The sequence below is a fragment of the Vulpes vulpes genome, chromosome 15 (genome assembly GCF_048418805.1).
Source record: "Vulpes vulpes isolate BD-2025 chromosome 15, VulVul3, whole genome shotgun sequence".
NCBI classification, from domain to species: Eukaryota; Metazoa; Chordata; class Mammalia; order Carnivora; family Canidae; genus Vulpes; species Vulpes vulpes.
In genome coordinates this window covers 2,877,918-2,898,481 of record NC_132794.1, presented here as the reverse complement: position 1 = coordinate 2,898,481, position 20,564 = coordinate 2,877,918, and the positions used below count along the sequence as shown (strand labels likewise).

Genomic DNA, 20,564 nt, shown 5'->3' with positions numbered 1-20,564 from the left:
TGAGCACAAGACACGTGAAGAAAAATACACCAAGGTACATCATGATTCCCAAAATAATACTGAAAATGAACAAAGCTGGAGGGCTCGCAGTTCCTGATTGCAAAACTTACTACAAAGCTCTAGTCCTCAAAACAGTGTTATGGGCCAAGGACAGATCTCTTGACCCATGAGTAGAATTCAGAGTCGATTTTCACCAAGAGTGTGGAGACCACTCAGTGTGGGGACACACACACACACTCAACAGATAGACCTCCATTTACAGAAAAATGAGGTTGGATCCCTACCTCACACATGTATAAAAACTAACTCAAAATGGGTGAATGAATCAAGTATAACAGATAAAACTATATAGGTCTGAGCAGAAAACAGGTAAAATTTCATGACCTTGGATTTGGTAATGGGTTCATAATTATAATACCAAGGGTATAACAAAATTAAAAAATAAATTGAACTTCAAAGTTTAAAATGTGCACTTAAAAGTCATCATCAAGAACTGGAAACGTTACCCCACAGGAGGGGAGAAAATACTTGCAAATCTCATACCTGGTAAGGGTCTAGTATCTAGAATACATAAAGATCTCCTACAACTGGGCAATAAAAGATAACACAATTTAAAAATGGGCAAAGAACATGGATAGGCATTTCTCCGTATGACCAAAAAGCACATAAAAAGGTGCTCAGCATCAGTAGTCACGAGGGAAGTGCAAGTGAAAACCACAATGAGATACCACACACCATCAGTTATAAAGCAAACAAACCCCCCAAAACTAGAGAAATGACAAACGTGGACAAGGATGTGGAGAAACTGGAACTTTGTGTATGGCTGGGGGGACGTAAGGGGGCGTGGCCACCGGGGAACAGTCTGGTGGGTCGTCAACCTGGAATCACATGACCCAGCACTTCAGCCTCGGGGATAGAACCCAAAGAATTCAAAACAGATCTTCAAACAAATGCTCATTCACGGCAGCCCAGTTCCTGGCAGCTGATGTCCTAGATGAAGGGACCAACAAAACGTCCATCCACACAGCGGACCATTACGCAGCCACGAAAAGGAACGAGGTACGGAGCCTTGCTACAGCGCGGATCAACTTCAGGAACATCGCGCTGAACGAAGTAAGCCAGACGCAAAAGGTCAGATTGCGTGATTCGTTTATATGACGTATCCCAAACCAGTAAACCCACAGAGACAAAAAGCAGATGGGCACTGCCAGGAGGGGGAGGGGAGGGGAGAGGACCTGGCTACACGGCACCGAGACCGTAACATCTTTAAACTGTTCATTTAAAGGTATGAAAATTTCACCCCAATCACAAAGCCCCAACACTCCAGTCGCTCTGACCGCCCCAGGCCCCAGCAGACACACGGACCCCACCTCCCTAGCCACCTTCCCGCTGCTCCCCAGTCTGGATTCTTCTCCAGAAAAGGCACCTTCTTCTGCTTTTACCCTCCCACTCCCACCCCGGTGATTGCGTGGCCTCATCCACCTGGCTGACTTCTCGTTGAAACTCAGATTTTCTCATTGAAATGTTTTAGAAGAAAGTTAAAGAAAAGCCCATGCGCTCCAATAAACCATAAACAGACTCATTTAGGTAGCCAGGTGTCACTAGGGGGGAAGCTAGCACTTATGCGGGTCCCGGGCTAAGCACCCTACACCTGCTCCTCGCACCCATCACGTTAGAGCAACCCCAGCGTCAGGCGGTTAAAAATCACATGTTGGTTGGTTCAGTGTCTACAAGAGCAAAGGAGAACGGAGCCCACCGGCGGCGTGGGGGCCGTCAGAGCTGGACCGTGGCCGAGGCAGGTCTGGGCTCCGGCCCGCTTCCTGACCTGGTCTTCTGCTCCCGCTCCCGGGCAGCCACGAAGTTCAGCAAGTCGATGGCAGTGACGACCCTGAACACCGTCTGCCTCTTACTGGACTTCTCACTGCCATGGCCTGAGGAGGAACAAGGCGGTCGGTCTAAGGCCCCTCCACGCGAGTCGGGGGGAGGCAGCCACGCCCACACCCAGGCCCTCGGGAGGCAGAGCTCCCGAGCCCGCCCCAGCCCGCAGGTGCCTGGGTGCCGGAGCCCGGCGGCTCCCAAGCAGACCCGACACCAAACGCCGTCTTCTGACACGAGCCGTCGGGGCGAAGCTGCAGAGAGCGGGGCCCTGGCCTCCCCGCCCCGGCTCCCGCTCCGTCTCGCTCCATCTGCACGTCCCCCTTGGTGTCTGACACTCGCGTTGTGGCGTGAGGCTCCCACCCTGCCCACACCCATGAACTCCACCGGCTCCCGGCTCCGGCCCGACGTGAAGCCCATGCTGTTCTCGGGCCTGGAAGGAGCGCCAGCCCTGGGCGGCCGGTGTGCTGACGGCAGAGGGTTGGGGGACGGTTAGTTTGATGTGTCCGCTTGACTGAGTCACAGGGTGCTCAGATATTTGGGCAGAAGTTACTCTGGGCGTCTCTGGGCCAGACCCGATACTGCATCGGGGACACGGAGTAGAGCCGATGGCCCTCCCGGCCTGCTGAGCCTCCCCTAACCAGTCGAAGGCCTGAACAGAAGGAAAAGTCTGGTCCTCCCCGAGTAAGAGACCATCCCCTGCCTTTGGGCACAAACCCCAACATCGGCCCTTCTTGGGGCCTGAGCTCTTGGGACCTGCCGGCCCAGTCCTCATAGCCTCCTTCCCTATGAGGAGCGGCTGCAGAGGCCCAGGTCCCATCTCTCCCCAGCACCTGTCTGCGGCCGGCCCTCACGCCTCTCAGGGCAGCAGCCACACAGGGTGGGGGGCTGGCACGGGGCCCCCGAGGAGACCGGCCACGCGCAGCCCGCAGGAGTCAGTGGCCCTGCAGCCCCTCCCGGAGGGTCGCCCAGCGCCAGGGCATGCAAGCGCCGTCAAGGATGCGGCCTCGGGCCTCTGGGCCGAGCCCTTGCTCTGCCAACACAGCTGGAAGCAGCTGTTGGAAAGTGCTGCCACGTGGGCTTGGTCCAAGGAAATGTCACTCGTGGACCCTCAACCTGGAACCCCTACCTTTTTGGTTCCCTAGATACTCGAATACGAGTGTGAGACCAGGAGGGCGAGCCTCCCACTCAAGCCTGGACACCCTCCTTTGCCCGCGGAGGCTGCGATGCTGATGCAGAGCCCACTCTGGGGGAGGGGGTACATACCTGCAGGCCCCCCCACCACACCCGACACGACCAGGCCCCGTGCTGTGGAGCCAAGGACGGGGGAGGCAGCCCAGGCCCAAGACCAGCCCTCACCCTCCCCAGAACTGGAGCGGCAGCCCCTGGCCTGCGGGGACGCGAGGCGCAGCCTGGAAGTGGCCGTCGCGTGGTGCTGCGAAGGCCCCGTGCCTCCCCGGCAGTGGGCACCCAGGCAGGGCCCGGGCTGCCGGGGGTGAAGGTCGGCCCCACCGACCCCCAGATGCCCTTCGAGGGAGCTCGCGGCAGGAAGGCGCATGGAAGCGTGGGCCCAGGCCGTGGCAGTCGGTGCCCCCCACCAGCCCCCCGCCCCGCCCGCGGCAGGCCCCACTCACACTGGATCTGCTCGTGGACCACCAGGGCGAAGTGGTCCATCTCCAGGATGTGCGAGAGCTTGCCCAGTGGGTCCGTCGGGTGGATCTGGAAGGGAAGCGGAGGTCAGCGCTCACCGGGGCCGCCCAGCCAGGCCTCGAGCTGGCCGGAGCCTGAGGGCCGCTGCCCCCGGGCCCTCCGGCAACGGAGCAAACACAGGAACGGGCCCGGAGAACACGACGACGGGAGCCCCGCCTCTACTGCGCTTTGCCGCCTGTCACCACGAACGAGCACCGACCCAGCCTCGGGGGGAACCGTACAGAGAAGGGGAGAAGGTGGGGACTCGCCCTGCACCATCCGCTCGAGGCCCATCATGGGAACTTATGGGAAGAAAGAAAACAGTCACTTTGGGGCCCCCTGGAGTGGCCCATGTGCCACCCCACAGGAAGCATGTTCCCAACGAGATGGGAAAGGGATTTGGGGCTACAGGATGGACAGGAGATCCGGGGCTAAACCGGGGGCCGGGAAGACCAGCCACGGATGGAGACCCCGGTCCCCACGGCGGGGGGAGCAGGGGCCACCACCTGGCCCGTCAACCCGCTTGGGCCCTGGTTTACCACCAGCTGACCCAGCGCCCAGGTCCAGGTTGGCGCCCCCCACACGCTCACACCACAGGAAAGACCTGAAATGGGGTTTCTCGGCCCAGCCTCCTGGGACCTGGCTGGTCCCAGGGTCCTCGTGTCCAGGGGGAAGCTGTTTGCTCTCAGCGAGAGGCCTGGATGCCCGTCTTCGTCTGCACGTTCTCTTAGCAATCAGCCCGAGAAGGCCGCTCCGGGGACCAGTCCCCCTCAAAGGCCTTCTAGCACTCCCGATGGACAGACCCTTCCGCCCCGGGCCACGGGGTGTGCGGCCACCCAAGGCGGCCTCTCGGCGAGCTCATCCGAGGCTGTAATTCCAGTGGAAGGCTCTTTCCGGCCTCCAACGGCCCAGAGGGAGAGGCGGGGTCCACGAGGCGGGGTCGGTGGACGCCTGGGCCCACAGCCCACAGGGAAGGCTCGCGGCCCGGGGGCTCTGCGTGGGGTCCTCCAGCGACCCCGTCACCCCACAAGGTGCCCAGGGGCTTAGATGGGTGTCACCTGCAGTTAACCATGGCACCCGGCGGTCCCCTTGAGGGACCTGGACGGTCCTCCGTCCCCACGGCCTCCACTGCCGCCGGCTCCCAGGGAGGGGCCCGGGGGCTGCACCAACCCCAGGTGATCTCCTAAGCCCAGCGGCCACACCACAGCCCGCTGGCGCCCTGCCCAGCTGCCCTGGCCACGGGGGAGCTCTGGGGAGTCCAGGAGGCAGGTCCCACAAGCTTTACGCTGTGGCCCTGAGACCCCGGCTCCACCCGCAGCAGCCCCTCAGTGTGTGGCCCCCGCCAGCCCTGCCCGGCAGCTCAGCGAGGGACACGGACACCTGGGGGCCCTGAAAGGAACAAAAGGGACGCGGGCATCGGGGGGGCGCCCCCAGCTCTGCCTCCAGCCCTCAGGCTCCGTCGGCCCGAAACCCAAAGCACCGTCGGAGCAGAGGCTCCCCCATCGGCGAGGCTGGCGGGAGGCACGGCTGGGTGCAGCCAGTCCCGGGGGAGCGGCCAGGCGCCCAGTCAACCCCAGAAGGCCCGAGACGTGGCAGGGGGCGGGCAGGACAGGGCGCTGTGGGCAAGAAGCTGCACACATGCGTACGCGCGAGTCCGGAGAGCACAGGGCACTTGCAGGGGCAGGGACGTGCACGGCCTCGGCGTGCTGGGGGTCTGCGAGGGATGGAGGACGCCTCTGGGTGACCGTGGGGAACATGCTCACGGCGTGGCAGTCACCTCCATACACGGGAGGGAAGGAACCCAAAAGCCTGTGCTTGGCAGGGCGCAGGGCCAGCCAGCCACGTGTGTGCGAGGGGACCTGGGGGTCGGGCGGCCTCACAGAGCTCTCCCATGTGCTGGGTGCTCTAGGGGGTGACCAGGGGCTCAGGGAGGCCGCGAGGAGGGACGACTGAGCAGAGGCCAGCAGGAGGGGCGAGGCGGGAGGGCCAGGGAGCGCAGAACAGGGTGCAGTGGGGGACAGGGATGGGAGTGAGTGGGATGGGGGGCGCGGAGCAGTAGGGGATGGGGGGCAGGGAAGCAGTGGGTGGTGGTGGGGCAGGGGGATGAGGGGGTGGGAAGTGGTGGGGGATGGGGAGCAGTGGGCAATGCAGGGGGATGGGGGGATGAGGGGACTGGGAGCAGCCTGCCCTGCCCGCCTGCCCAGGGCCCCACCGGCCCCAGCCCATCTCCCGGAACATTCTAGTTCTCATTGGATCCGGGGCTTGCCAGGGATTCTCCAGGAGTGCAACCAGGAAAGGCCGGGGCCCCGCGTGGGGCACGGTTGCCCCCAGATGCCGGCTCGGCCGAGGAGATGGCCTCTGGGCCTGCTGCAGACCCCCAGCCGCACGCTGCCAGACCTGGGGGTGCCCACGCCCTGCCCCGTGGCCTGGCTGGGGCTCCCACCCGAGCCGCGCCTGCCTCCAGGCAGCGGCGCCCATACCTGCTTGAACTGCTTGTAGAGGACTTTCTGCACTTGGTCTGACGGCTGGACCTTCCCGGCGCGCAGGGACGACAGCATGTTCCCCAGAGTCACCATCCCCAGAATCATCCTGGGGGCGGGGGTGGGGTGGGGGCCAGGGGTCAGCGCGGGCACTTCCCCGCCCAGGGCAGAATAAGCCCACGGTCGCCCTCCCCTCTGACCAGTGTCGAGGGCAACCACCCGGCAGCGTCCTGGGACACGGGCTTTGGGGCTACAGTTGGATTGTGTGGGGAGCCCGGGCACGCGGTCATCTGCGCGGCCTTCCAGGGCTGGCCGTGTCCCCTGCGCCTGCCCCGTGTGCACACTGAGGCCACGGTGGGGGGGCGGCAGCAGGGCCCGGCTGTGCACATGACCAGCCCCCCGCCCCCCAGCATCCGAGGCTCCAGGCACAGCCCGGGGGTGGGGGGCGGGGCGACACTGACCCTGACTCATCCACCACGGGCACCTGGTCGAAGCCCTTCTCGCGCAGGATCTCGATGGCGTGCTCGCAGGTGACCGTGGGCAGCACTGTCAGCGGCGCCGACAGGCTCAGCTCCTGAACTTGGAGGTGCCACCACCTGGGGGGGAGCAGGGCAGCCGTGACCTGGGGCGTGGGGGGCCAGGAGCGCGTGTCCTGTGGCCACGGGGGGACCTCGGGAGGCGGCCTCACCACGGCTTGGTCACCGTGAAGTCCTCCTCCTTCAGGAAGCCCTTCTGAAGCATCCACTTGTCACTCAGGAACTTGGACCTGCGGGTGTCGGGAAGTCACCAGGTGGGACGCAGGGTCTGCCCGCGTGGAGGGGGACACGGGGGTTCCCAGAGGAGGCGCAGCGCCCCTCAGCAGACACCCTGAGGCCTGGGGGGCGGACTTGGGAGTCCCCGGAGTCTGTGTCTGAGGAGCACAGGGCACCGGGGCTCCTGTCCCCGGACCCGAGCCAGCAGGGCCCCTCCCAACACTCGCCCATCACTCGGGGCAGGCACGAGGGAGTGCGACCTGCCGGGGACAAAGGATTCAGGCCCTGCCCTGGCACCCACCTGGGACCCGCCCGACCAGGCGCGTGACCTGGGGACGAGGGGTGAGAAGACACGCTCTGACCCCGTACAGCCATCCCCGGGGCTCACCCACACCCTCGCTCGGGCCCGCCCCACCCCTCACACCCGCGCACACCCACACAGAGGCCGGCCACGCTCGCGGGGCGTCAGGCGTTCGTGGGCAGCCCGGCTCAGGGCCGTCTGGCCGCAGGACCCCAGACGTGAACCCACCTCTGGGGAACCAGCTCGGCATGGTCACAAGGGGCAGCTGCGTGCCCTGGGCACGCGTACCCACGGCTCCCACACTATGGAGGAGGTGGTGAGGGTTCGGGGGGCGAGATGGGGGTCTCTAGGTCCCTGCGCCCCGGGGACCTGCTGCAGCTGGACCCGTGGTCGTCAGGCCTGGGACACGAAGCGCACAGGTGCTCGGCACCATCAGCCTGAAGGGGCCTCGGAGGCCACTGGTCACACATGCCGGGGCAGAGCCAGGGGCCGTCCCACCCCAGCCACAGGGGGACCGAGCTATGGGGCGAAACCGGGGGGGTGGGGCCTTCATCCTCCTCCTCCCCCCGCTGAAGCGCTCGGCCCCGAGGTGTGCAGAGCCATGGGGGCAAGAGCCCCTCTGTGGGGTGCACTGGCCTTAAAGGGTGTCCCAGGCCCCAAGATGGGGATGGGACCTGCAGGGGGACCCCCGGGCCAGGAGCGGGGAGCAGAGGCGGCAGGGGGTGGGGGGCAGTGCCCTTACATGTAGTTGCGCACGGAGTCGGGCAGGATCACCACGCAGCGCTGGCCCTCCTGCAGCTCCTGGGCAGCCTTCACGGCCACCGACACGGCACTGCCGGCGCTGCCACCTGCGGAGCGGGTCGGGGTGAGACGCCCCCGCGGGGAAGCGTGTGTGCACATGCATACGTGCCCGGACGAGCTCTGGAGGGATCCTGGGGGGCCACCCACAGGGGCTGCCTCTGGAGAGACCCCACTGCTTAGCGCCCCCACATGCCTCTGGCCCCGAGCTCACACCACCCGGGCGGTCAGACCACCCGCTCCCCCAGGAGCTTTGCACGGAGCGCGTGCGCCGTCGCAGGTCCTGCAGCTCAGGCAGGCGGCCTTGGGGGCGGCGGCAGGAAACAGCTGGTGAGCAGAGCTGTCCCGTTGCGTGTCCCCCGAGGCCCGGGCAGCGGGCACCCTCCAGCCTCCCCGGGGCGACCCGGCACCCTGTCCCAGTGGCGACCCCAGTCGATGGTGAGCCCCCCTGTGAGATCAGTGCTGGTCCTGAGAGCTCTGGCCTCGCCCCCAGACACCCCGCCCCACCGACAGCACCGCCAGGACACGTCCCTCGGCTGGGCCGGGCCAGGCAAGGCCAGACCAGGCGGGAGGCAGGTGCCCAGCGCACACCCGGGCCCCGACGCCTACTGTGCCAGGAGCATGGTCTTCCCGGGACACTACTGGGGGTCGCCTAGGTCCCCCGGCCCCTCAGCTCGCACGCCCCTTCCCTTCCCGGTCCGTGGGCCACACCCCGTCCTCAGCAAGGCGGTTCAACACAGAAAACCAAGCACACAGACCCTCCCAGGACCCAGAGCTCCGGCCACCTTCTGGAAGGACACCTGCTCCGTGGCCCTCCCGCCCCGCCCGTGGGCACCGCGGACTCCCGAGGGCAGGTGGGCACACGGCCCCGGAGGAGCACGGCCGCCGTCCCGCAGCCTCAGGACGAGGGTGCCGTTCACACAGCGCCCGTCCGTCCCCCGCACCCCAGCCGCCAGCCCGGCGCCCGCCCCGCGCTCACCGCACAGCAGACCCTCCTGCGCGATCAGCATGCGGGCGAAGGCGAAGGCCTCCTCGTCGTTGCTCTTGAACCACTTGTCCACCACCTGCGGCAGGACCCACGCCCGAGGCTCTAGAGGGGCTCGCGCACTGGTGTGGGGGTGCAGCCTCTTGGACGCCCTGGGTCCAGGAGGCCATGACCCTCCACAGACGCGGCCCGGCCCCGCATGTGGGATGGGATTCTTGTGCGTGAACACCTAGAACTTTCTCTCTCTCCCACGTCCCATATGTTCTCCCTCTGGCAGCCAGAGCTCTGCTCCGGCCCCGCTGCACGCCAGCGTCCCCCAGGCGGAAGCGCCCTCCAGGCTCCCGAAAAAGAGCGTGCCTGGGGTCCTCCTGGTCCACCTGGCTCACCTGCCCTAAGCTCCTGCGCAGGGCTCTGATTGTGCACCGGCTTCGTCTGCGTCCACAGCACACGCCTGGGACGGGGCGGCCTGTCACCTAGCCTCGCCCCCCAAGGCCACGCTCCACCCACCTGCGGGTGCAGTGCTCGCTTTTCCGTGCTCCCTCCCCTAGGAAAGCAGGTTCAAGGGGGCACGGGGGCAGAGGCTCGGACCCCCTTGCAGGGGAAGCGCCCTGGCTCTACCCACCGTCCGGTCCAGCACCGTGGGGATGAAGTCGTAGCCAATCCCCTCCACCTCGTACGTGGTCTGCTCCGACTGGTTCAGCTCCTCGGGCTCTGCTAGGATGGAGCCCTCGGGATCCACCCCAATGATCTGCAGGGTGGGCAGCACGAGGGCCCAGCTGGCAAAAGTCTCATGTGGCCACGCCTGGCCTTCGGGGGTGGGGTGGGGTGGGGTGGGGGTGGGGAGTGGCAGTCCCACCCTAGCAAGCACCTGATACAGACCTGCCCCCGGGGTGCAGGCTCAGGCCTCAGGCAAAACTGGAAACCCAGGAAACCCAGGCCGACAAATGTCACCCCGGGGCACTCAGAGGGACGGACAGGTGGGGCAGGGGAGCAGCCTCGTGGGGGAGATGCTGGTGAGCAGGGCACCCCAGGAAGGCCGTGGGGGACAGAGGGCACTCAGGGCCACCAGCTGCACGTCTGTACACCCCTCTCCCCAGGTCCACACTCAGCCCCAAGCCCACATGCCCTCCCGGCTGGGGCACGTGCGGCACCTGAACCTACAAGCAACGGGCTCTGGAACAACCCTCAGAGGCCACCACCACCACCCCCCAAGGACATGAGGGCGCCTTGGTCGTGGGCCGTCTCCCCGCAGGGATCTGAGCCAAGTGGGGGGCAGGGCGTTGTCGTCAGGCTTCTGGGCGTCGGGCACCAGAGCCTCTGCCCTGGAGCTAAAGGTCCCTGTCCTGACCCCGCTTACCGCCTGTGTCTAGGACGGTGTCTGATGACAACCCCCTGCCCCCTCCCCAGCCCAGGCCCCCGTGGGGAGACACACACAGGCAGGGCCCACGACCCTCTACCGCCCGCCGCGGCCCCGGGTCACTTACTTTGCACCCCGGGCATTTCTCCTTCAGTTTCCTGGCCACGCCCGTGATGGTGCCACCTGTGCCCGCCGAAGCCACCAGCATGTCCAGCTTCCCTGATGGGAGAAACCGCATCAGGGAGAACGTCCTCAGGCCCTAACCCAGCTGCCCCACCACACTCCGTGGTTTTTTTTTTTTTTTTTTAAGATTTATTAGGAACGCCTGGGGGGGGCTCAGGGGTTGAGCATCTGCCCTCGGCTCAGAGCATGACTCCGGGGTCCTGTGTTGGGCTCCCCGCAGGGAGCCTGCTTCTCCCTCTACCTGTGTGTCTGCCTCTCTCTGGGTCTCTCAAAAATAAATAAAATCTTAAAAAAAAAGATTTTATTTATTAGAGAGAGAACGTAAGTGGAGGAGAGAGGCGAGGAGGGAGGAGCAGGATCCCCACTGAGCAGGGAGCCCAAGGATTCAGGACTCGATCCCAGGACCCTGGGGTCATGACCCGTGCGGAAGGCTGACCTCCGACGGAGCCCCCAGGTGCCCCGCCCCCGGAGAAACCATTGTCACGTTCCCACAGCCCTTCATTTGGGGGCCAGAGCTTTTTAAAAAGTGCTCGTGACCCAGGGGGGCTTGGTTCCAGCCTTTGCTGAGCGACACATGGCCACTGAGATCCCAATCTGGCCTGAGTCCCCAAGTGCCACCCGGAGGCCCAGCCAGGACGTGCCACCTGCAGGGGCTGCAGGGGACGGGGAGGCCGGTCACGGTCACGGACGTGGCCGAGGGAAGGGAGTCACAGAGGAGACAGGCGGCGGCCCGCCTCCCACGCTGCCGAGGGGCTGGTGCGGGCGCCCGCAGACAAGTCCCCACCCGCGCCGAGGCGCTTTGGCCAAACGCGCAGATTTGCCCACGGGAAGCCTGGGCGAGGACAGGCCCGGACCTCGCCACGGACGCCCGCGGCAGCACCGGATTCCAGACGGAGGCCAGGGAGCAACCGCCCGGCAGCACCCCGCTCAAGTCTGGGGAGACCACCACGCCCCCACGGGCCTGGGCTCCCAACGTGCGCAGAGGCTCCAAGGAGCCTCCCCCGCCTTCGGGGAGGAGAAAGCCCGAGCGCGGAATTCCACACTGACGTCGGGGCCCGAAAACCGCGTGGAGCCCCGCGGCCTGGACACAGAAACAGGGTTAAGGAGGTGTCCCAGGAGACGCCAGGGCGAGGGCCCAGAAAGCACAGCGGAGGCAGGAAGCCTCTCGAGGGAACTGCTCTGGAGAGCTTGTCACAGGGAGGGACAGCGGGGCTGGGTTTTGAGGGGCGAGCAGGAGTTGGCCAGGGACAGCGTGGTGACTCGTGTGCCCCAGGCAAGCAGGGAGAGGCGCGTGGAGCACAGGCGCGCACCGTCACACTGCTGCAGGATCTCCTCGGCGGTGGCGTCGTAGTGAGCCAGCGGGTTGCTGGCGTTGCGGTACTGCGGGGACAGGCGGCGAGGTCAGACACGCGGCAGCGGCCACGGGGCAGCAGGTGCACAGCCCGGGGCGAGCCACAGGGCACCCCGGCAGATCGGGAGCACGTGGAGCGTTCAATCCAGCCCCCCCGAGGGTGCGCTTCCTCAACTAGCCCACTCCCGCCGCCCGTGTGGCGTCCCCAACCCCAGCAGGTCCCCGGAGCCCCCCGCACAGGTCCCCACCCTGAGTGCACACGGGCCCCCAGACCCCAACCTCACCTGGTCCAGGATGTGGGAATTGGGAATCTCGTTGTGCAGCCTCCACGCCACCCCTACGTGCGACTTGGGGGAGTCAAACCGGGCGTTGGTGGGCGTCCTCACGATCTCGGCCCCCAGGGCCCGCAGCACATCCACCTGCAGGGCATCGGTGAGGCCTGTGTCCCCACCCCCCGCCCCCCAGGCCTGGCGCGCAGGGGCCACCCGGGAGGTGACCCTGCCCCCACCTTCTCCATGCTCATCTTCTCCGGCATCACGATGACGCAGCGGTAGCCCTTCACGGCGGCAGCCAGGGCCAGCCCGATCCCTGGGGGCGGGCACGGGGTCAGGGGGGCCATGGCGCCACCCCGGGGCCCCTACCCACCCACCCACCCACCCTCCCTCCCCCTGGGACAGGTGCAAGGGCTGAGCAAACTGGAGGGAAGGGCCCGGCCACAGAGGCCTGCACGCGGCAGCAGTCACCGCAGGCCAGGGGACGCCCCCACCCCGGGCTGTCCCAGCACCCACCGGTGTTCCCGGACGTCGGCTCAATGATGGTGTCCCCGGGCTTCAGAGTCCCCGCCCGCTCGGCGTCCTCGATCATGCGCAGGCTGATGCGGTCCTTCACGCTCCCGCCCGCGTTGAAGAACTCACACTTGGCCACTGCGAGCCAAGGATGAATCACAACAGGAAGCGGCCAGCCCCCCGGCCCTCTAAGTGATCCCTGACCCCACCCCCCGCATTCTGACGGAGCCAGGACGTGGGGACACACATGGTCTTGGCTGGTTCTGTAAACCAGCCCCTGCGGTCCCGCCTGCGCCTGGCGGAGGGTGTTGGCGCCCTGGGAACCTCCCACCTGCCCGTGCACCTGCCGTCGCCCAGTGGCAACAAGAAGCGTCAGAGAGAAAAATGCCGAGGACCCCTGCTGGGTGGACGGGCCAGAACGAGCCCCCCCGTGGGGTCGCATGGTCCCCACAGAGAACAGTTGGACATGCAGCCGGCGGCCCCTGGGTCCCGGCCCCGCGCCCTCCCACCGGGGGCTGCAAACCCCCAGGCCTGCCTCCCGTCGCCGTCACCCTCACGGGAGGAGCCCCTCGCCCGGGCCACGGGGCTCCCCAGCCATCTCCCGGCAGTCCTGGGCCAGGGCCTCCGCTCTTCCTCCCAGCTCTTAAAAACATGTCGTGCTTGCATCGGGGTGTGGACATGGCACCAGCCGCGGCCGGAGGGACCCGGCCGGCCTGCGGGGAGGGGCACAGGCACCTCCCTCTGGTCCCTCCCGGTTTGGTTTCCTCCCGCAGACCTCGGCCCCAAGAGCCAGGCTCGGCGCCCCCGGGACTCGGCAGCCTGCGCTGGGGTCCCTCCAGGCCCCACGCATGGACGCGGTGGTGATGGTGCTGCTGCTCCTGCTGGGCCCCGAGACTGGCCTAAGCCGCGCTCGGAGGGACTGTCGGGGGGACTCGCTGACCTCGCCACCAGCACAGCCACCCGGCTGGGCCCTGGGGGCTGGCGCTGATGCAAGGCCAGGGAGTGGGCCCGTGCCCCCAGCGGCGCCCCCAGCTCAGCCAGCCATCGCGGCCTCGGGCCCTCCTCCAGCCCCACCCCACGGGGGCTCTTGAGGCCCTGTCGCCTCCGTCCCCTTGGGGGTCAAGCTGCCCGAGGGCACCAGGCCTGGTCCCCTCCACCTGCTGCCCGCCGTGCGACGGCGCTGCTACGCAATGCAAGCCCGGGAGCCGTGATGGTGAAGCCATGCCCCCCATTCCTGCACAGAAGCCCCTTCCCCACGACCCCTAACACTCGCGGGTGGTCCCCTGCTTGCCGAGGACCAGGCCACACACGCTCCCCACGTGCCCACCGCCTCGGGATACACAGAGGGACCGTCTAGCCCTGTAAAGCCAGCGGAACGGAGACCAGCCCTTCCCGCCCCGCTGGTGCCCGGGCCCCCTGTCACATTGCCCCCTCCTCAGATGGGCTCCTTCCTGCTTCCGTCCCGCCTTCCCCGCTGGCCCACGTTCAGCCTGGACCGGAGTGGCTGGCTCAGTCACCCCGCACGTCCCCTGCTGGGCTCTCCCCCCACTGCCCGCCCCGTCTTCCTGGAAACAGCCTGGACATCCGTGAGCCGGTGGGTTCCCGGCCCCTCTGCGCCCCCCACCCCAACCACGAAGGTCCCCGGCGGGGGGGGGGGGGGGGGGGGCATCCCCACGTCCCCGGGCCCACCCACCGGGCCAGGTACTCACGAAGCTCGCACTTCAGGCCAAACTTCTTGCCAATCTTGTTGATTCGCACCATGGGGGTGTCCCCAATTTTCTTCAGGATATCCGGCAAGATTTTGGGGGATTTCGCCCTAGAACAGAGTCATCCGTGATGAGTCAGGCCTGGCAGTCCAGCACGCTGTGTCAAGTAAGTCAAGAAGCAAATCGAAGACCTGGCTTCACTGGGATCTGAGTGATGACACAGACCTACAGGCGGGGTGAGAGGTCAGGGCACACTCACACACGGGTGTGCACACAGGACCCCCCCATAGGATTTCTGCAACTGCTTGTGTTACGTTATTTCCAAGGAAGAAAGAGGCCGTAACAGCACGGACTTCAACGGGCCCTGGTCCGTGTGCTCGGTACGTCTTTCCCGGGAACCTTCACTCAGTTCCCTCTCTCAAGCCGACCCCTGAGTCCTCCTCCCTTCTCCCCCCGGGGTCCTCCCCCAGCCCCCTCCCAGCTCCCATCCGCCGGCCAGCTGTCCCCCTTCACATTCAGGTGACCGGCTTCCTCTCCCCGCTCTTCCACCTGCTGACGGGTGTGCACAACCCAGCTGGCGGTGTGCAAACCACGCTATGTGCACTTCCTGAAGGGGCCCCTCCACCTCTCCCCTGTCCTCCCGCTCCGGGACGGATGCCAATCCCACACCCTCCTCCTGTCCGCGCCAAGGATGTGCTCACCGAACTTTCGCCTGGGAATACGCACCTCTGACCGAAGGTTCCAGAAATGCAATCGCTGCCTACACCCTCTAAACTACGGGACGGGCCATGGTTCTCAGGCTGCAGGGAGCCCAAGGCACTGGGCACCCATCCACCCTGCATTCCTGGCCCCACGCCCAGCCCCAGGGCCCGGCTCCCTGGGGGGTCCGGAGGCGCTTAGGAGGCAGCATTCCACCCCCGGGGCCGAACAGGCCTCCACGCCCACAAGGTGGAGTCCAGCCTCCAACTGCGGCCTCCCAACAGGAGGGACACCCGGCCAGGCGGCCAGGCCAGGCGGAGGCCGGGACAGCAGGGAGCACCTCACGGACGACCTCAGCCCCGAGGGAGGCCGGGCCCTCAGGCTGAGGCTGGGCCTTGATTCAGTGACTCCAGCTGCATCCTCTCGGGGGCTGAATCGTCCTGCCCCAGCCCGGGAGGCCCGCCCGCTCCAGGCAGGAGGACGTGGGCCTCCCGACTCCGGACCGGGCCTCAGGTGCCGGAAACCCCCTGAGCACCTGCCTGACGTGACCAGGGCAGGAGCCGGGGATCAAACCGACCAGGGAAGGCACAGGAAGCCCCCGGGGGGGCAGCCCCACAGCGTCTGGCCTTCCCCTCCTGCTGCGCCCACCCTGGTCCTCCTTCTCAGCCATTCCACCTGGGAACCATCTAGAACCTCCCCCTACCGCCCACCCAGACCCATCACACCTGCGGCCTCACCATGAGGAGCCCCGAGCACCACAGGCTCCGGGGCACCTTGGCCGTGCACTCTCCCCGCCCAGCCGGCTTTGCAGGGGGGTTAATTAGGCCCGCAGGTGAGGCGCAGGTGTTTTGCACCCAGTCGGGGGGCCTCCCTCCCACCCCAGGCCTTCCGACTCAGGACCCCTCAGGAAGCCGGGTCTCTCCCTGCGGCCCTGCGGCCCTGCGCCCCCGCCCCAGGAGCCACCCCAGCCTCCCTAGCCTCTGCCCACCGCTCATCCCCAGCTGAGCCTCCGCAGCTCCCAGCTCGGAGATGGTTGGATGTTTGCAGCTTCCGAGCTTGGGGAAGTTTCCATCTCCATCTCCATCTGTGGGCCCCGCTGGGGCCCGCGCCTCCCCACCACCCCTCACTGCCGAGCGTGGGTACAGCAGTGTCTACACAGTAAAAATCAAACACCTTGACTTATTTGTTCACTTCTGGAAGATTATCCTAAGGACGTAAGCACTCAAGTTTTATCGGGGGTAAGAGATTTTAGTCTTTTTTTATTCCTTTCCCACAGACGGATCTCCTACACTAGAACAGGGCATAGATGACTGCAAACATCTAAATATGCAGGAGAGGGACGCCTGAGGCCCCAGATCCCGCCCTCTCCGCAGGGAGCCTGCTTCTCCCTCAGCCTGTGTCTCTGCCTCCTTGTGTGTCTCATAAATAAAATCTTTTTTTCCATTAATAAAATCTTAAAAATACTTAAAAGAGGGCTTCAAAGTTCTTTATGCAACAGTCCCAGTTCAACCACGAAGAGAGCCCACTGCCAACAAATATCTCGTAATCAGAGAAGTGTTCACTGCTCAGGCTTAAGGGGAGGCGCGCAGGCTGCGTCCCTAATTGCTGCAGCTGCGCGCTCACCTCCAACGGGGGCATACGGCCTGTGGGGCTGGGCTAGAAAGTCCCCTCGGTGGGTCCCTCAAAGCCTGTGACTGGGGCACATCCGTTTAGTTACCCAGCGTCGACTCTTGCCGGGCACTGGTCTCGGTGCCGGGCTAGAGCGAAAACCAGCCTTGGCCTCTCTGGGCCTCGGTCGCTCATCTAGAAGGTGCCCCCACCCCCACCCCAACCCTGTCCCAGCTCACCCCCACCCCGAGCAATTACAAGGGGGGACCAACCTCAGGTCTACATGGCCATGTGGCTTCCAGGTGACAACCTCCTCTCTTCAGGACAACAGACAAAGCAAGAAAAGGTCACCGACCGGCACTTACAAGGCAGTGTGGTGATGCGGAGACTCCGCGAGGGGCCTGCCCAGCTTCCAGGAGCACCTGCTGGGGGTGTCGGGACGGATCCAGAGGCGCTCCTTGGCTTCTTTATCTGCTGGGGGCCCCTTCTCCAGGGGTGCCCCTGAAAGGTGGGGGCACCCTGCAGCCCCCGCTTCTGCTTGGGGTGTCTCGGAAGGCATGCTGGGACCTGGCAGAGGGAGAGGGAGAGACTGAGTTGGTTCAGGCTGTTGTTTTTTATTATTTTTAATAAAAGATTTTATTTATTCACAAGAGATCATTTATTCATCTCAGGGTCCCAGGATCAAGTCCCACGTCGGGCTCCCCGCATGGAGCCTGCTTCTCCCTCGCCTGTGTCTCTGCCTCTCTCTGTGTCTGATGAATAAATAAATAAAATCTTTTTTCTTTAAAAAAAAAATTCATTAAAAAATAGAATGATAAAGAGGATATCACACACTATCAGAAATTTAAAAATCGCACACAACCTTCAAATAGATGAGACAAGAAGACATAAGAGCAGGCGGATGTATGGATGGGCAGGAGGGAGGGAAGGAGGGAAGGAGGGACGGGGCGAGCTCACTCCTGGTGAGGCCCCACTGGGCTGCAGCCCTGCCTGGCTTCTTTGGGGTGACAACCAGCAGGTGCCACCCCCATCTTTGCAGACCGTGGGATTGAGCTCAGCCCCTCCTCTGCCTCCTACTTCTGTTTCCCTGCACTGACCAGGAGGCCGGAGCCCCACTAAGCGCAGACGGATCACTGAAACCCCGTAGTGCCAGCTGTGTGAGGGGACGGGACAGCTGCGCAGATGAGGTATGTCCCGCATGCCATCCGGGAGAGAGGAGGGGCTCGGGGAGACTAAGGCAGTGTCAGTGAGCTTGGACGTCAGCGAGGAGTCCTGTGCACTAACTGTCACACGGGTGCCTACTAATGCAAGAGGCTACGCGGGGAAACTGCGTCAGGAGGCAGGCATCTACCCGCGAACCCTCCGTCCCGGCCTCTCCATTTTTCCTATAACTAAAACCACTCTAAGAAACATTAAAAAAAAAAAAAAAAGGCTCTGGAATCCTGTGGGTTTGGAAGAGTCCCGTCCAGAAGCTCAGGGCAGAGGATGTGGCTCAGGGTGGTCGCTGAGCACAGCCCCACGGCTCCTCTGAGAAGCAGAAGGGACCCCAGATCCCAGCCCTGCACCTCCTCTGCTCCCCAAGAACTTCCTAAGGCAGCTCTGCCGTGAGATGGTGGGGGGTCCTCTCCTGGAGATGCAAATCCAGGCTCTTGCAACCCTCCCTAGCCTGCTCCCTTCCTCCTCTGGAGCCATAGGGCCAGGCTGGGTGCGGTTCCCATCACCGCCTGATGCAGCCGGCCCAGGGGCTCCCCACATCGCCCCTGCCAGACCTGCACTCCGGGAGCCTTGCCACCCTTTGCAAGTCACGCCCCTTGGACAGTCTCCAGGCCCCCGGGACTGGGGGCGATCAAAAAGAAACCAGCCAAGAAAAAAAAAAGAAACAAAGAAAGAAACCAGCCTCCCAGCTTAGCCCCGGGTGCACAGACTTCTTTTATGGGGGTGCAGATCACCCCCCAAGCCACTGAAGGACAACCTCCACCAATCTTTTGAAAAGCCCTAAGCGGAACAGTGCCTGTCCTCGATGGGGCGCCGGAGCAGGCCAAGGGCAGGGGACTCTCCCGTCCTGCAGGAGTCCCGGGGTGCAGGGGTCCCTCAGTCCCCATCAGAGGCCCCCGGGTGGGCCAGGTCGCTCGCAGACGTGGCCCTGTGCCTCCTTTCTGGAGACTTGCTCGGCGCAGCCCGGGTCCAGGTGAGGAGCTGCTGTGGACCCAGATGGAAGCCGATGGGGTCTCCGCGGCCCCCAAAAGCACTGGGCCGGACGCTGGCTCCGGGCTGGACTCCCCAGCGGCCGAGCACGTGCGTCCCGGGGAGGCGGGCTCACCTGGCGCCACCTGGGCTCACCTGGGCTCACCTGGCGCCACCTGGGCTGGCTCCCGCCCCACCTTAACCGCGAGACCCCAGGGCAGCCTGTACTCTGCAGACACGTACCAGTCCGCCCGGTGGGGTCACGGGCGAGAGTGCAGATGGTAGTAAATCTCTCTTAAAACGTGAGGTTCCGGGCAGCCGGGGTGGCCCAGCGGTTTAGGGCCTGCTTTCGGCCCAGGGCTGACCCCAGGGTCCTGGGATCGAGTCCCACGTCGGGCCCTGCATGGAGCCTGCTTCTCCCCCTGCCTGGGTCTCTGCCTCTCTCTCTCTCTCTCTGTCTGAGTAAATAAAATCTTTAAAAAAAAAAAAAAGTGAGGCCCTACGGGGCTTTGGAGAGCGCCCGGGGGCACTCCGGGGTCCTTGGGAAGCTAAGTGTCGCTCCCCAGGCCCGGTCGGCCGCCGCCTCGCCTCGGCCTCCTCCCCCGCCCCGCGCCCCTCCCCCAAGGGCGCCCAGCTCACGTGCCGCCCCGCACCTACATCAATACTTACTCCCCCCACAAACGGCGAAAAGAGCAATTTGCGAAACAGCCGTTTCCCGTCCAAAATGCGATGAAAAATCAATGGTCGCGCACCGGCTCCCGCCCCGCCCGCGCGCTCCTCGGCCCGGCCACGTGGGTGCAGCCCCTGGGCCGCCGCCGTCCGCGCGGGAGCGGGAGGGTCCGGGCGGGCGCAGACCTGGACTCACCTGGACGGAGACGGGGGCCCGCGGGCCGGGCTGGGCGCATCCGGGGGGGCTGCGGCCGACGGCGGGGACCCGAGCGCGAGCGCGAGCCGGGAGCCGGGGGCCGGGGGCCGGGGGCCGGGAGCCGAGCCCGCAGCCGATTGGCCCCGGGGAGGGCGGGGCGGGGCGGGGCGGGCAGGGCGGGGCGGGGCGGGCGGCCAATCCCGAGGGCCGAGCTCCCGCCCCGCCCCCCGGCCGCGGTCCCGGGCCCGCCCCTCCGCACCCCTCCCCTCCCCCACCCCCTTCACGGCCCAGGACCCGCCCCCCGCCCCGCACCCCTCCCCTCCCCCACCCCGCCAACTCCCGCCCCTACAGCCCGGCCGCAGTCCGGGACCCGCCCCCACCCCGCACCCCTCCCCTCCCCCACCCCGCCAACTCCCGCCCCTACAGCCCGGCCGCAGTCCGGGACCCGCCCCCACCCCGCACCCCTCCCCCCACCCCACCCCCTTCACAGTCCAGGACCCGCCCCTCCCCCACCGACCCCCGCCCCCGCAGCTCGGCCGCAGTCCCGGACTCGCCCCCTCCCCGCACCCCTCCCCACTCTCCCACCCGCCCCCCCACCCCCCTTCACAGCCCGGGACCCGCCCTCTCCGCACCTCACCCCCCCACCCCTCCACCCCCCTTCACAGCCCGGGACCCGACCCCCCCGAACCTCACCCCCCCACCCCTCCACCCCCCTTCACAGCCCGGGACCCGCCCCTCCCGCACCTCACCCCCCCACCCCTCCACCCCCCTTCACAGCCCGGGACCCGCCCCCTCCCTACTCTCCCACCCGCCCCCCCACCCCCCTTCACAGCCCGGGACCCGCCCCCTCCGCACCTCACCCCCCCACCCCTCCACCCCCCTTCACAGCCCGGGACCCGCCCCCTCCGCACCTCACCCCCCCACCCCCCATCCCCCTTCACAGCCC

The 20,564-nt window shown here is 65.8% G+C and overlaps 1 protein-coding gene across 7 annotated transcripts; it reads right to left on the bottom strand.

The window, feature by feature from the left end:
* Window positions 1-15: 15 nt before the first annotated feature.
* CBS (cystathionine beta-synthase) lies at window positions 16-19,771 on the bottom strand. 7 transcript variants are annotated; one of them, XM_072739548.1, is made up of 17 exons: window positions 19,619-19,771; window positions 16,935-17,136; window positions 14,266-14,372; window positions 12,560-12,694; window positions 12,280-12,359; window positions 12,056-12,190; window positions 11,731-11,800; window positions 10,365-10,456; window positions 9,503-9,628; window positions 8,875-8,959; window positions 7,840-7,945; window positions 6,733-6,810; window positions 6,506-6,640; window positions 6,045-6,153; window positions 3,510-3,594; window positions 1,757-1,931; window positions 16-1,104 (listed from the first exon to the last, which is right to left on the bottom strand). In XM_072739548.1, the coding sequence occupies exons 1-16, from the start codon at window positions 19,656-19,658 to the stop codon at window positions 1,774-1,776; spliced, it is 1,743 nt and encodes a 580-aa protein (XP_072595649.1). In that variant the 5' UTR covers window positions 19,659-19,771; the 3' UTR covers window positions 16-1,104; window positions 1,757-1,773. The 7 variants fall into 7 exon arrangements, with proteins under 7 accessions (XP_072595649.1, XP_072595652.1, XP_025839152.2 ...); XM_072739551.1 differs by lacking the exon at window positions 19,619-19,771 and adding an exon at window positions 19,423-19,554; XM_025983367.2 differs by lacking the exon at window positions 19,619-19,771 and adding an exon at window positions 18,997-19,364.
* Between the last annotated feature and the right edge of the window lie 793 nt (window positions 19,772-20,564).

Excerpts from the sequence above, each read along its gene's own strand:
- CBS (XM_072739548.1), bottom strand. The coding sequence starts at position 19,658 with ATGCGCCCAGCCCGGCCCGCGGGCCCCCGTCTCCGTCCAG. Across the intron at positions 7,946-8,874 it reads GCAGGAGGGTCTGCTGTGCG|GTGGCAGCGCCGGCAGTGCC; the intron begins GTGAGCGCGGGG and ends CCCGCTCCGCAG. Across the intron at positions 6,641-6,732 it reads TTCACGGTGACCAAGCCGTG|GTGGTGGCACCTCCAAGTTC; the intron begins GTGAGGCCGCCT and ends GCTCCCCCCCAG.